We start from the raw sequence: 15,394 nt of genomic DNA, 5'->3' as shown, positions 1-15,394 counted from the left end.
AAGTTTCTACGAACATTGAACAGCCGATACAATATTTTAAATGATTTCTCACGGACGAATTGGTCAATGAAATTATAAAGGAAACCAACGATTACGCGGAAAATGTTCTAAACTTGAAAGAAATATCTAGTAACTCTATTTGGCAAAGCGAATACTGTGACACTTGTCCAAGTAAACCCAGAATGCACATGGGAGATTGTTACCAAAGATATCGCATCGTGGTGAATTACAGAATTTAAAATTTATCTTTTATTTACAATAGGAAAATGTATATTTATAAAATAAATCAAATATCAAATGCATTCGCAAGGACGTGTAATCTTTTCCGCTCAAAATAAGACTTCCTTTATCTCAGGCGCTCCGCTCCAAAAATGTGCCCGAGTTGCTGATAGGCAGTACAGTAATGTCTCTCTAATTGACGCTCGGATTGTCCACAAAAATGGACAATTTGGGAAGAGGAGATACGATTATTCGATCCTTGTGATTCATTTATATAGTTACGAATTGTGAACAGCCTATAAAAACGAGCTGCAGGGTTCGAATAATCGTATCTCCCCTTCCCAAATTGTCCATTTTTATGCAGAATCTGAGCGTCAATTAGGGAGAATTTGGGAAGAAGGGATACGATTATTCGAGCTTTGCGACTCATTTTTATAATTACCGATTGTCAACAACTCTAAAAATGAGACGCAAGGCTCGAATAATCGTAAATTCCCAAATTATCCATTTTTATGCGCAATCTGAGCGTCAATTAGGGAGATTTTGGGAAGAGGGGCTACGATTATTCAATTCTTGTGGTTCATTTTTATAGTCACGAATTGTGAACAGCTATAAAAACGAGCAGCAGGGCTGGAATAATCGTATCTCCTCTTCCCAAATTATCCATTTTAGTGTACAATCTGAGCATCAGAACAACAAGTATTCGCGCGATTTGCTTCAACATAATTTCACGCTCAATTAGTAGCGATCACCGCGACGATTCTTCGATGTTTCGTCGTAAAAAGTGAACGAACATAATATGATCGGACTACGGATTTTTAGAATTCGCTTCCTGGATGACGAGTCGATTTTTCCACTTGTTCGCTCTCTTTGCAATCGATTGGTATCGCGTAACGAGCGCAAAAAGTTAGGCGGTACAATGTCTCCCTTACTGACGCTCAGATTGTGCAGAAAAATGGACAATTTGGGAAGAGGGGATACGATTATTCGAGCATTGCGGTTTATTTTTATAGTTATAAATTGTCCACAATTGTAAAAACGAGCCGCAAGGCTCGAATAACCGTATCTCCTCTTCCCAAATTATCCATTTTAGTGGACAATCTGAGCGCCAGCTAATGTCTCCCTTACTGACGCTCAGATTGTGCAGAAAAATGGACAATTTGGGAACAGGAGATACGATTATTCCGGCTTTGCACCATGTTTTTAAAATCGTTGACGATCGATAACTATAAAAACAAGTCGTATGGCTCGAATTCGCAAGGCTCCTCTTCCCAAATTGTCCATTTTTGTGGACAATCCGAGCGTCAATTAGAGATACATTATTACTGTACTCGAGAAACGCGCGGAACGCTAAGGGTTAATCGAGCCCACCTTGCGACCGGAACAGTCGAGTCGGCGACGTCTGTTCGAGTCTGTTCGATCGCGAAAACAAGAGCGAACCATTCATTGGCTGTCCCTGCTCGTCCAGGATGGGTTCTCGCTCATGGGCCTCCGATCGATCTATGGGCGAAAGCCCGGAGAATTCGGTTCGTTGTCATTCAAGCCGGAACATTCGATCTGGATGTAACCTAAGCACACGTGACACGCGAAACTCCGGGGACACGGGATTGTGTAACGCGCGGCATCGCCAAAATACTCGCGCATGGATCGTGCATGCTGATCGCATATCGGGCCGGGATCGGATGGAAGTAACGAGCGCCGGCTCGAAATTTCACCTGCGTCGGGCGTGGTGGCCCGATGCCCCACCCACGCGTGCTGCGTTTACCGCGGCACAGGCATAGATTATCGCGAGTTTCGCGTGCTTCTGACAATGAGTCTAGCCGGTCGGGGCAGACCCGGCCCGGTTAAATGTTACGACCGTCTCAGCTCGGTGGAAACGTGCCTAGCTCGGCTTGCAGCGTTCGACACGCTTCCTCTTTCCTCCGGCGAGTAGGAAAGAGAAGGACAGAAACGCGTTCGCCTAGAATCTCGAGGACGCTTTGCTTGCCCACTTGAACGAGTTAGCACCGGCCACCGACTCTATCCGTAATCTATTAATCGACCTATCAACCCCTATCCATCTCGACCGACACTTTTGCAACGGCACTGGAATCGGATCAGAGCCGTGCGAACCGAACTCTCCCACATAAACGCACAGGTATCGACGATCGCTGACCATTCTATTTACCGTGTTTTACCGTGGAAAACGACGGCTCGAAGAAACGGCCGTTGCCGCGGCTCTCGCGTCGGCACGTTCTACGACGGAGAATCAACGTTTAACCCTTTCGCCACACGGCTACATCCAGAGGCCGGAGAACGGCGCGGGACGCCGATGCTCGGCGTCGAGGCGATGAACGTACGGAGTGGTCTTTCGTAAATAAGATATCTATAGCAGTATTCCTCTATTTATCTCGTTTTGCATCCAATGATTTCTGGTTCAGAGTTCTCGCTCGAAGTTATCAGGCTCGACGATCGATTGCTGATCGAAGTAACTTTGCGCACTGTCGTGCAAAGACTGTTCCCGCTGGCGAGCTCTACAGATCGTTTCTGTTGAGAGGGTTATTTGAAATGGGACTCGGGTGAAAATGTAAATCACAATTTAGCTAAAATTGTACAGCCAACGACGAAGATGAAGAACCTGAGAGGCCTGGGCGACAACGCATGTTTTTATACCTGTGTACTCTCCTCAGGTATATGGAAACCCTGCACTTCAGGATGTGGAGGCTTTCCAAGACTCAAGAAATTACCTCTTGCTTCAACAGTTTCTCGTACGACGAGTAAAATTATTATTATTATTATTATTATTATTATTATTATTATTATTATCATTCATGTACGGGAAGAAGAATCCACTTGGAAAACATACAAAAAGGTTAGAGATGCCTGGAGAAGCCAAAAAGACTGCGCACATGGCGCTCGAACTATCCTCGGGCAGAGAAAAAGATCGAACTGTTTACAACAGCTGTACTACGATTTATCTCGACTTCTCATAAATATGTACTTTAAAACATTTTTTGTAATTAGTGTTTAGTTCCTTTAGTTTTAAGAGTTTAAATAAACTTTTTTAAGTCTAAATTTTTTTATGATTACACAAAATATCGCCCGCTCTAGGACAAAAAACGAGGCGGGGCGGTCGCCGCGTTACCTAGCATACTTTCGTCAAGATCCCCCGCCTTTAACCCTAGAAAGATAACCATATGACAACGTACGTAAAAGATAACCATACGCTTCAGAGGCGCATGCTTTTCTAAGGCGTCAATTTTATACTTAACAATGGATATTTATTTAAGTTGATCTAGTCATTTTAAAGGTTTGGCATTATTGTAAAAATAAAATGCATTTATATTATATTTTTTTATATTTTAAGTAATTTTAAACTTAAATCACTAGACCTCTAGGAAAAATTAACAAAAATCAACAGTCTTCGCAGGCGCCTCTGCGACGTAGGTTATCTTTCTCGGGTTAATGTGTTAATATTTCTAAAAATCCTATTCAAGCTGTTATTATCGCAGTATAATAATATCTCCCTAACTGACGCTCAGATTGTGCAGAAAAATGGACAATTTGAGAAGAGGAGATACGATCGTTCGAGCCTCGTGGCTCGTTTTTATAGTTGTTGACAATTCGTGACTATGTGAAAATGAATCGCGAATAATCGCATATTCTCTTCTAAAATTATCCATTTTTGTGGACAATCTGAGCGTCAATTAGAGAGACATTACTGTATAATCTGAACGTCAATTGGGGAGAATTTACTGTATAATGTGACACGATTCTCTCGTTTTGAGGCGATATAGCGTTCAACGAATGTTCCAGACGATTTGTTGACGATTCTCGAAAGAACATAAACTGGTACAGTAAATTCTCCCTAATTGACGCTTAGCTTGTACACAAAAATGGACAATTTGTGAAAGGGTAACGCGATTATTCGAATCTTGCGCCTCCTTCTTACAATTATCGACGATCCGTAACTATAAAAACGAGCCGCAAAGCTCGAACAATCGTATCTCCTCTCCCGAAATTGTCCATTTTTGTGGACAATCCGAGCGTCAATTAGAGGGAGACATTACTGTAATTGAAACGAATCTCGATTCTCGAGACACGACAAAACTTGTGCCTTAGAAAAATGAACGTCTCGAGTTAATTAATAGTTAACGGCTGCCTGTCCTTCGTACCGACCACCCCCTTCATTACCAAGTAATAAATAAACGCATACTCGAAGCAACACCGGGCATCAATTATCGTCCTCGAAGCTGTAATTTCCTGGTAAATCGCTCTAACGCCAAAGATACGTCCTTCCTACGCGTTTTTGTCCGGCGCGGATGAAAGTTCGCGCCGGCGGCGGCATTAGCGCGGCCGGATGACGTAATCCAGGGATGTCAAACTCCCGGCCCGCGGGCCGCATGCGGCCCGAGATGAACATTTTTGCGGCCCAGTCAACATATCCGACGCAAAGTAGAAATAAAATAGAAACGTGAATTAGAAATTTTGAAAGTAGTCTCGGCCAATCAAATTTCTCCCGAAATAGGAAAGATAGTATCGGAGAAGAGAGAGATGCCAAGTATCAGGACGCAAACGATAATTTAACTTTATATATGTTTATTACAATGTACTAGTCAAAATAAAAATATTTATTTCTATGAACATTGATCTTTTTTTCCGGCCCACCTAAAGTTAAGCATTGTTTATGTGGCCCAAGTTAGCTTTTGAGTTTGACACCCCTGACGTAAACGGACTGGGTGGGTACGTTCGCTAAATTTGTGTCGATGACGACGAATCGAAAGTGCCGTGAAACAGGCAGTTCGACACGCGAAACAGCCGACCGGCGACAAGATAAATCGCGCACCCCCGGCGAAACGATCGGTGTCCGTCCACGTGTTCGCGGCGAGCTAATCCGGCGCCGCGAATGTAATATACCGCGCGTGGCCGTTAAATAGGCGCGACGTAGAAACGGTGTTCGGACTATCAAGGTGTTTCATGTAGGTCACCTAGTAGAATAAGAGTTACAAAAGGCGAAACCAGCTTCGGACTCGGCCGACCAGTCCCGCTGAAACTAAGTCGACCAATTCTCGGTCCGGGGGGAAAACACGAAATCGGATCGATCGGGGCCCAGCCCTAACCGGCGGCGCACAGTACATATTCGCCAGGCTGCCAGCAAACGGCAACGTACACGAAAACACCCTATTTCCGCTTTCACGCTCGACGAACGCGCGGCTCCGCGCGCTCGGCCTCGCCTCGCCGCGCCGATTTGGCCGAATCGCGCCGCTTCTGTTTCGGGGCCGAAGAGCTTCGATACCGTGTGTCGCCTTCTTCTCCGCGACATCATCTCCTATCCGATGTCCTCGGACGAAAATAGCCCGGTTGTTTTTCCCTTCGCAGAAAGAGATGAAAAAATCGGATGGAATTCGCAAGGTTTAGGCCAGCCGCGACAGGCAAAGCGACGGGGACCTGCGCGGCTTTTATTCGAGGCGGATACACCGGGTGACCTCGAGACACCAGAAAATCCGCGTGGACGAGAGAACCGAGTGGGCGGTACCTGTTTTGTCCGCTCGTATTCCTTTCCTCGGCGTGTCCGTGGACAAACGGAGCGCGCAGAGACAGATGGAAAACTACGAACGAACGAATCGTCGGATACGAAATTCCTGCGATTCGTTCCCGGCGCCGATATTCGACCATGCGCGGTTCAACGGACCCGGAGATATCGACTCGCGCGCGCGGACGCTCGATACATCCGATTTCCGTTCGAGTAGATCGCAGGGAATACCGCGCGAGAAAACGCGCGTAGAGAGAGAGTCGCGTATCTCTTCCTCGTTGCCGACTCTGTTTTCCTTTTGCCGCAAGAAAAGAGAAGATCCCGTTTCACTCGGCGCCAAAGTATAGGCTGCTCGAGCGTGGCCGCGTACATCGAACGATAATCTTCGGATCTGGCATATTTACGGCAGCTTTCTTCCGAATACCTCGTGTCATATGAAACGAGACGGAACGAGTCGTCGCGACCGAAGCAAAGTGTACGTGCCCGAGTAAATGATCGGAGGAGGGGGGAGCGGGGCCCGACCGGGGCCTGTCGGCTCCGGAGAAATGTGACTCGGACGAATACGTGCCTTCCGCGCCCACGACGAGGATCCCCAGAAGGGACAGGAGAATCTCTCGCGTCATCCTCGATATGATGTCGTTTGCTGGCCTCTGACGATAGGCGGGATCACATTGAGCACTCACTGGCCGTGGTCGCGATCATCCGCGATGTAGGCACGACGCGCGATGCCCGCGCTACCGGGGAGAACACTCTTTATCCCGCGCACCTCGCGGCAACTTTCACGAGAAGTTTCTTTGTTCGTGTCGGTCGCGCCCGCGGCACCGATCGAGAAAACTCGTTTCGAGCGCGCAACGTGCTTGTCCGTTAATGCGTCGACGACGATTCGCGGTGTTTACACTGGAATGCTTCGCGGCCGGGGCAAGCTAGCCGACGAGACGAGCCTTCGACGAGTCCGTGAACGGGAATCCAAGGGAAAAGCGTTCTTTGCGCTTCGCACCGATGATCACCGCGCGCTAACTTCTAGTCTCTCTGGTCACCGGGATCAAGAGGTCCGACGATCGTCCTTCCACATCGTTCGGTCAATCGGCGCGATGGGACCGATCGGCGGTTCGCGCCTCGACGCGATAACGCTCCTCCAGATTCTTCATGACGTCTCGCGCGCGCGCGCGATGTGTCTCTGGGTGTTTCTTTCTCTCTCTCCGGCTAAACGTGTTCGTCCGGTTCTCCGATCGAGTAAACTCCGCTGAAAACTCACCACCGATTCCCGGAAATCGTCGTCGATTCACCTGTTACCGGAGACCGTTAAGCGCGACGCGGCGTTATGCGGACGGCATTTTCGCTGGCCGTTTGGTCGAGCCTCGAGCGTCGACCGACTATGACGATCCGTTCCCTTCACTAGCCGTCCGTCGAGTGCCACGGGGCCTCGGGTCTCCTGTACTCCTTCGACATTATGAAAGTACGCTGCTGTGTACCTTGCTGTGCACAGCCGTATGCCCGTGCATCCAGCCGGGCCCCGCTACGGGGGAACCTACGCTCGGCTACACGTTCCTCTCGACTTTTCGCCTTATGACCGGCTGCGAGAATAGGAGGTGTCTTGCACCACCGGACACGCCGCCACCACCGGCTTTGTCTCACTTTTTTGTTCTCCTTCTCCTCCTCTTTTTAACGAGAAACTTCTTTCTCGCCGAGCCGAGCCGGCCAGCCTCTTCAGCGCGAAATGCCCGATCTTTCACGGCGCCTTTTAAACTCGCATTTCTCCGCGATCGCGAACCGAGCGAGAAACGATTCTGGTCGAAAAACGGTTGTCCGACCGACGCAAGAAACGAACGCGTGTCGATCCAAGCAGGCATTACCATCCACCGCGACACTGCGATTTCGTTTTACTCGAGTTTCGACGGGCTGCAACCGCTTCCCACGATGAAGCAATCGTGAACACGGAACATCCACCGATTTCGTTCCCTGTCGCGTCGCGGATCCGGATCGAAAAGACTGCGTGAACGCGCGTTTTTAACGCAGTCGGCGTTTAACGTATTCTATAACGTAACGCTTTCAAGGTGAGACAAGATTAACATACGGTCGAGCAGGAACTTTTACTGGAGCAGCGTGATTACAGCGCGCGGATGGATCGATTGATTTAGAAAAAGTTAATTGCCTTCTCCCGCTTGGCGAGCGAGCGTAACGATTTACAGAGGCGCGGAAAATTATACAGAATCGGAGTATGTACCGCGGTAACGCAAATACTCGCGCGTGTGCGCGCCGACGATTACCCACTTAATGGCCGATACCGTATTTCTTCCGTAAACCAGTAGCGGCCGATAGAAACATTAGCGGATTGTAAAACGTGACGCCACGAAGTGCTGGCTTGGGTTTCGAAAGTGCTAACATTTTCGCGCGACGACGTCGATGGTAAATAGTTTAACAATCCCGGCTCGAGAGGGGAACGACTCTTCGGCTCGGTTGCAACGAGATTCGCATAAATTTGAATAAAGCTGAAACGATCTCGCTGACCCGCTCTCGAGGGTTCGATTACTTGTTTCTTCTTGGAAATATATATATATATAAAATTTACGACGGAGCCATCGTTCGATGTTTGAAAATGCGACCGTCGCGAGCGAAAATGCGGACGCGTGCTCGGAAAAGGAAAGAGAAGTACAGTAATGTCTCTCTAATTGACGCACAGATTGTCCACGGAAATGGACAATTTGGGAAGAGGAGGTACGATTGTCCGGCACTTGCGTCTCGTTTTTATAGCTCAACAGCTAACTATCGCTAACTATAAACCGATCGCTAACTATAAAAAAAAATACAGTAATGTTTCTCTAATTCGCGCTCAGATTGCTCAGAAAAGTGGACAATTTGGGAAGAGGAGATACGATTATTCAAGCCTTGCGGCTCGTTTTTATAATTCTTGACAAATCGTAACTATAAAAATGAATCACAAGGATCGAATAATCCTATCTCCTCTTCCCAAATTGTCCATTTTAGTGAACAATCCTAGCGTCAGTAAGGGAGACATTACTGTACAGTAATTTTTAAGTATAAAAATGTACAATTTGGGAAGAGGAGATACGATTATTCTGCCAACAACTATAAAAATGAGCAACGAAACTCGAATAATCGTATCTCCTCCTCCCAAATTATCCATTTTAGTGGAGAACCCGAGCGTCAGTAAGGGAGACATTACTGCATTCGCATCTGTTGTCGCGTTCGTCTCGGCAATGTTGTTTTCGACAAGTGCGCCCCTCTTTCCGGCTCGTTTATTCGACTGGTGACGCCACGGTGTCGGGTATGGAGCGAGGGACACGCGAAAATGGTGAAGTCCTGCGTCAGCTGCCTGCTGCCTACGTCCTGGCAACCCGTTTCCAGGGAAAAAAGCCGCGCTGCCGGCCGTGGTCAGTGACGACGAAATGGTTCCCGACGTTGAGATACCGCCGCGAATCAGTGATTCCCATTCTCGATGGTGCCTCGGACACCTGCTCGAGAAACTCTCTCTCTCTCTCTCTCTCTCTCTCTTCCTCTGTTCCTCTCTCCCGCCTCGCAACTTTAAAAACCGGAGCGCGGTTACGCTAAAAGCGGATTTTCTTGCTCATTGGCGAGGCGAGTTCATTTTCTCTTCTGATCACTATGCCACGGTATAAAGCGAAAGCATTATTAAATCTAATTGTACACTGCATATTTCATCGGGTTTCTCACATTCTCGATTGATACGGGCGCGCAAGCGTGTACGCGGTCTGCTCGTTAGAAACGTCGTCGTCGGCTGAACAGCGGCCTGTTTTCTGCCTAGTTCAACGGATTCATGGATTATAATTTGCTGGTTAAACCGAATCTAGATGTGCCGCTTTTCTCCCGTTCCCCTTTCCTTTCTCTCCGCGAGACACTGTCGTTTCTTGCCCGCGTAGAAAGTAAATAGAGTGCGGAGATTTTAATGAAATTATAATGAATGCCGGATATTGCATTCTTTCCAGCCGCGCTGGCAAAACAATTGTTCCAATTTAGCCGGCTACTTTCCGTTTCCATAGCGAGCCGCGTACCCAATGCCAGATGACTCGGAATAGATAAGAAGACGAGGAAAATTAGTATATATATATAGTCGTTAGCGGATGATTTTATTGCGTGACAATGAGCTCGTTCGGGAACCGTGTCGTTCGAATAATGCGGCGCGAACGGCGTGGACAATGAGCAGCCTCCGCCAAGAAATACGCTCCGAGCGGTGAACATAATTTGTCTTTCCGCGAAGGCGAGCAGATAATTGCCGGAACGGAAAAAGTCTGTAAATCAAAGGCAACGCACGGTTTCGGGCGTGCAGAACGGCGTGCGCGTTTTCATTGTTCCCAGGTGGCCAACGATGGTGGACGACGTTTAAGGAGCACCACCGTTTACGTAGAGACGGCACGGACTACAATAGGATATCGAAACGTTAGGGTGGTGCCTGAAACGAAAAAAAGGTTGAAAAACACTGCTATAAGGTTACACCGACTTTACCGTTAATCCCCTCTCCGCCGTACCTCTTACCACATCGGCTCCCCCCACCTGAGTCACGATGTCCCTCGCGCGCGATCGCGTTTCTGCTCTCTCAACTTCTCTCTCTCTCTCTCTCTCTTTCTTTCTATCTCTCTCTCGCTCTCTCTCTCTCTCTCTCTATCTATCTATCTATCTCGCTCCCTCTCTATCTATATATATCTATCTCGCTCTCTCTCTCTCTCTCTATATATATATATCTATCTATCTCGCTCCCTCTCTATCTATATATATATATATATATATATATATATATCTCGCTCTCTCTCTCTCTATATATATATATATATCTATCTCGCTCTCTCTCTCTCTCTCTCTCTCTCTCTCTCTCTCTCTCTCTCTCTCTCTCTGATCTCTCGTTTCAACTTCTCTCACCTGTCCCACTCGCAGCTTCGGCCTCCAGCCTTTCGCTCTGTCGTACGCTCCGTCCTTTTCTTTTTTTATCAACGGTATACGTCACTGGTACGCGCTCGCGAGCGCTCGAGCTTGGGACTTGGGGCCCCTTTCACCTCGGCGAGCCTCGTGTCTTCGTTTCGATTTCTCAAAGAAACGAAGCACGGCCAGAATTCGGCCGATTGCCGCCGAATAGATGCCCGATCGAGTTAAGAGTTCACGCGGTTGTGTACACTCTCCTACAAAAAGATAGAGCATGATTTGCTAATTTCTCATGTTTCACAAGAATACCGAAGTACGTTCTCGTACGATGGAACGCGCTTTAGAGTTGGTTAGAAATGTCGAACTTTTCGTTCGCGAGAATGCAAATGTTATGCAGACGAACCATAATGAAACAGATTTCGTTGAAAAGTTAAAAAAGCAGAAATACATGTACACTCTCCTACAAAAAGATAGAGCATGATTCGCTAATTTTTCATGTTTCACAAGAATACCGAAGTACGTTCTCGTACGATGGAACGCGCTTTAGAATTGGTTAGAAATGTCGAACTTTTCGTTCGCGAGAATGCAAATGTTATGCGGACGAAGCACGAAGAAGCAGATTTCGTTGAAAAGTTAAAAAGGCAGAGATACCTCTGTTGTGCTTCGTCATTGTGGAACATCGGTTTTCTTATGTATGAAAGTACATAGTAGGAGTACAATATGAATCATAATATTATAATGATGAAAAACACAATTTATCTGCGTTTGCACTTGTTCATTGACTAGCTCGATATACTTTTTGCTTTATAATGCGTATTTATCCTTCGTATAGACAACTAAAATGCATAAATATTTTGAAATTCTATCTTATGTATATATTGCATTTATTGTTATTTTGAGACTGTATATCGGAGTCATGGAAGATTCAAAGCCTAGTGGCAAAATGTTCGAACTGTTCACGTTAGCCAAAATCAACTGTCGGTAATTTTGTCTGTTAGCTTTGGCGCTTCTGTCACTCGTTTGTGCAAAAAGTTTGTGCGTTTTGCCATTATGCTAATTGGCGCTGTTCGAACACCTGAACGATTCTTGATTGCACCGCGAGAGGCGCCACTGTCTCGCAACCAACAACTGATTTCGTGTCAATTTTTCTTGTGACACATATTTTTGTAAAACATATGCGAGTTTCTTTACATTTGCTACAATAAATATGGTTTCATAGCGTAATATGGGTGTAGAAAATGCCTCTGAATATTTCAGTGCCCTGAATATATTTGTTTGACTCTCAAATTACTTCCATTTATCAAATATTATACAATATAGAAATACATACTTTTAATTTACGTTTTACATGTAAATGTACATAGATCACCTTTCATAAAATATTGATACGATAGAGAATGATTTTTCGATATGATTTAGAATTGTACTACAATCATAAATAGGTCTATCGTAAAGAACGATCTTCCAGCATTAATTTCAAAAATTTCAACGGTATTCGATGTGAAAACAATATTCAATTCTAGGTCTAAACTCGTGAACTATCAATAATGTTTTACGCGATGTAAAAACGACGATGGAGCTCCCGGAGTTCTAAAAATTTTCAACAAAACGTAGATAATACGTACATGTGTTATATCGATGTATGTGCATACGTACATATCTCTATAATGTAGTGTTGCTATGTGTGCACAGATAAATGGCGGGTACAAATGGCGGCATCTGGTCAAGAAACTTTGTATTAAATGTCCTGTTCAAAGGTAAACCCGCAGACGAGCGTTGCCGCCGCGTACCCCGGATTCGTTTCGCTTTCGGCACCGTTGGATTCGAGCGAAGAGTTATGCACAAGCCGGGTTACGATGGTGCCGGTAGCTGTGCTTCGTCGCCAAAGCGAAATCTGTGATTCTTCTTTTTTACCTTAATTTATTACCGAGGACACACGCCGAATATCAAGAAAACATGTAAGTCATCGATTCGCGATAGTTTCTGTTACAAAATTTGTTCTCCGAAACCTTCATTGATCATCTACCGTAACGATAGATACACAACACAGCTTATCGTGTGTATTGCCGTATTGTTTATCGGTGATCGAAGCTTACGCGTTTGTCTTCCTTTACTTTCCCACGTCCTTCTATTTACCAAATCGTCTTAACCTCGCAATGGCACACCGAGGTCTCATCCCAGATAAATTTGTTGTATACTGGATTTTCGTCACTGTATCGTAAAATAATTGCGAATATAACATTTTATCAATATTTTTGGGACAATCGAATTGTGCAGTTTCGAATGGAATATTCGAAAGTATTTCAAGAAATTTTCAGAATCTTTAGAAAGACCCTGATGCCTTCACCGTGGAGACAAAAATCTAAATACTTACTTATGTAATTAGGTGACTAAACTCGGCGCAAAATCCAAGGTTTTAAATTATGTAAATATGGCAGAAGGTGGAACAGAACCAAAGTCCAATGACAATCAAGTATCTAAACTTCAATTAGAGGTGAACGAGTGTCTTGGTAATTGGCTAGTGTACTTACAGGTACGTGGTTTTTTTACGAATATTTAGCTAGTAAATATGAAAACCAATCATGTTGTTTGATGTAGACGCTCAATGGCCTATGCACAGCCGGTGCAAAGTTGGCTCAGTCGCTACAAACTCTTTTGTCTGCTCACGATACAGCTGCGCAATGTCGATTAACTGGACAATGCCTCGCTGGTTGGGAAGAGCTTACAAAAGCAACATACGTGGCCAGTAATACAGTAAAGAATCACATTATCTCTGCTTTGAGAGATCATGAAACTCGAGACAACGAGGGGGACAAACATGTATGTAATTGTTTTTCATTCGGCTTGAATCGTAAACAAATTGTTACACCTTATCATGTTGAATACTACTGTTTTCAGGACATACTTAGAGATAATTTATTAACTTTCATAAATTTGCAATACCAATTCTGTGTTGCTTGCTGTGAGTGTCTAGGTGAGAGCCAATCGTCGTTGATTAAGCAAAATGAAAATCATCTGCATGTTTAAGTTTCCTTCATCTTTCCATCATCTCAAATTTCATCCATTCATTTTCGACACGCTTCCGTACAATCTGCAGTCTACCAGTTATTAAAAGAGAATTACTTGTCAGGTGGAATGGCCGAATGCTCGTGTTCACAAAGTGGTACTGCCGAATGCGACATTGCATCTTTACAACAGTGCTTTGAAAGATTATATAGTTCACCGCCACTAGTGTCTTCGTCATCGACGCAACAGTCGGTGCAGAACTGTCATAGGTCACCATTACCATATCCTTTATTTCCTCTGCAGGTAAATTCTATTATCCGAACGAACAATTCTGAGATTGAGAGTAGATTAATCCCTTAATTGTTCGCAAAGGTTCAGAGGAGATGGTCGGAAACAGCAGCCGCGGAAATGTCGGGAGAAGCGTCGGAGAACACGATGAGAAGGTGGTCCATGCCATGGGATTGTCGAAATATCACAGACTGGCCAAGACAGGACGCCAGATCAAGGCTAAGGGTTCCTCATCAAGACAGAAGTCGATCGGCTACACCGGATACGATCTGGAAAACTTCCACCATGGCTAGTCAGGATGGCCTGCAGGAGGCAATTCAATTGTTATCTTGCAAACCAGGTATGTGTATACGCGAAACGAAAGAATAGGAGTCACTTATCAACTATGTTTATTTTAAGAATAAATGCTACTTACGCACAAGTTCTCCTAATGTCTCCAATAGGAGTTAGACCATTAAATCAGCTATCAGCTTACACCAATCATCATATTCCGGGCGTAACTTTGACGACGTGCAACTTTGAATCAAGTTACGACACGATGATTTGGCCCGGATCACGCAAAGTAGGCCCGTTGAGGTGTTGGCCGCACGATTCCCACTCGAGCGAGCACTCTGATCAATCGGGACGTCGCGAAAGCGAACAAAGTGTACACAGCGGAGAGCATAGAGATTCAGGTACGATTCGATTCGCATCCGATGCTCGCTCGACCAGCTAATATTATTTGCTTGGAATTCTGTTACAGAGCATAGCGTAGCCAGCGGTAGTCACGCAGACAGCAAAGATAGCATTCATTCGCATAGCGATCATAGAGAGGCGGAACTCGGTAAGCGTACGCATTGCGGACAACGAACAAACCGTCAAATAAAAGGGATCATTCGTGACTTTTCATTTCCTCGCTAGGTACCGTAGATAATATGTTACCGTCTCGTAAAAGCAGCTCTTCGACAGACTCTTGCATATCAGCCCATAGTCGTTCAGGTTCCGAGAGCGCCGGTGGTGGGGTAATTAACACGGATTTCATTTCGAGTGTTTACAATTGTCTGTGTATTGAGAAACTCTATCGATTTCAGGAATGCGCGAGATCTCAGTTGTATTCGATGTGGAGCGGCAGCGACTTGCCTTTCATTAAATTGCCGGAGAGCAACGAGACACAGGACGATCATCCGCCTGTATAAATATTTGGTACCTCTCCCCAGAGGCGACCGGTTCTACGTGCTTTCTTCCGGATGGCTGTAGCCAATCTCCCAACGATCGGAACGATCAAAATCGTTCGGTATCGGCTTGTTTTATAAGCGCGAGAGAGACGGTAACTGACGCGAATAGTGCGTTCACTATTGATTAATGTATACGATCGTTGAAGGAACGCGTGAAACGCGGCCGTTTGATGGTCAATATAACACTGTAGAGTTGAACGATTGTGTGTTTGTGTATCGCGCGCAGCATCGGTACATAATCATTCGGGGGATGGAAAATTGC

The 15,394-nt window shown here is 45.6% G+C and overlaps 2 protein-coding genes across 5 annotated transcripts in view; one reads left to right on the top strand and one right to left on the bottom strand.

The window, feature by feature from the left end:
• Positions 1-12,372, bottom strand: part of fw (CUB and Sushi multiple domains furrowed) — a 45,584-nt gene extending 33,212 nt beyond the window's left edge. Inside the window, exons 1-3 of one of the 4 annotated variants that reach the window (XM_076522543.1) lie at positions 12,250-12,372; positions 10,625-10,881; positions 10,022-10,160 (exon numbers count right to left, since the gene is read on the bottom strand). Coding sequence is in view for 1 of the 4 variants with exons in the window: in XM_033474743.2 (XP_033330634.2) it covers positions 6,300-6,354 (55 nt within the window). In the remaining 3 variants the exon portion in view is untranslated. Of the gene's footprint in view, positions 1-6,299; positions 7,702-10,021; positions 10,161-10,624; positions 10,882-12,249 lie in introns of those variants that run through there. The other 3 variants (XM_076522544.1, XM_033474749.2, XM_033474743.2) reach the window with 3 other exon arrangements.
• Positions 12,373-12,414: 42 nt separating this feature from the next.
• LOC117222922 (uncharacterized) lies at positions 12,415-15,330 on the top strand. The gene is made up of 10 exons (XM_033474968.2): positions 12,415-12,582; positions 13,011-13,157; positions 13,223-13,444; positions 13,523-13,598; positions 13,755-13,933; positions 14,003-14,258; positions 14,362-14,592; positions 14,661-14,741; positions 14,819-14,919; positions 14,989-15,330. Exons 2-10 carry the CDS (start codon positions 13,056-13,058, stop codon positions 15,091-15,093), a joined length of 1,353 nt encoding a protein of 450 aa, XP_033330859.2. The 5' UTR covers positions 12,415-12,582; positions 13,011-13,055; the 3' UTR covers positions 15,094-15,330.
• Positions 15,331-15,394: the final 64 nt, after the last annotated feature.

This window comes from Megalopta genalis, chromosome 1, assembly GCF_051020955.1.
Source record: "Megalopta genalis isolate 19385.01 chromosome 1, iyMegGena1_principal, whole genome shotgun sequence".
NCBI classification, from domain to species: Eukaryota; Metazoa; Arthropoda; class Insecta; order Hymenoptera; family Halictidae; genus Megalopta; species Megalopta genalis.
Note: the sequence above shows the minus strand (reverse complement) of the source record. Positions and strands in the feature narration are given on the sequence as shown.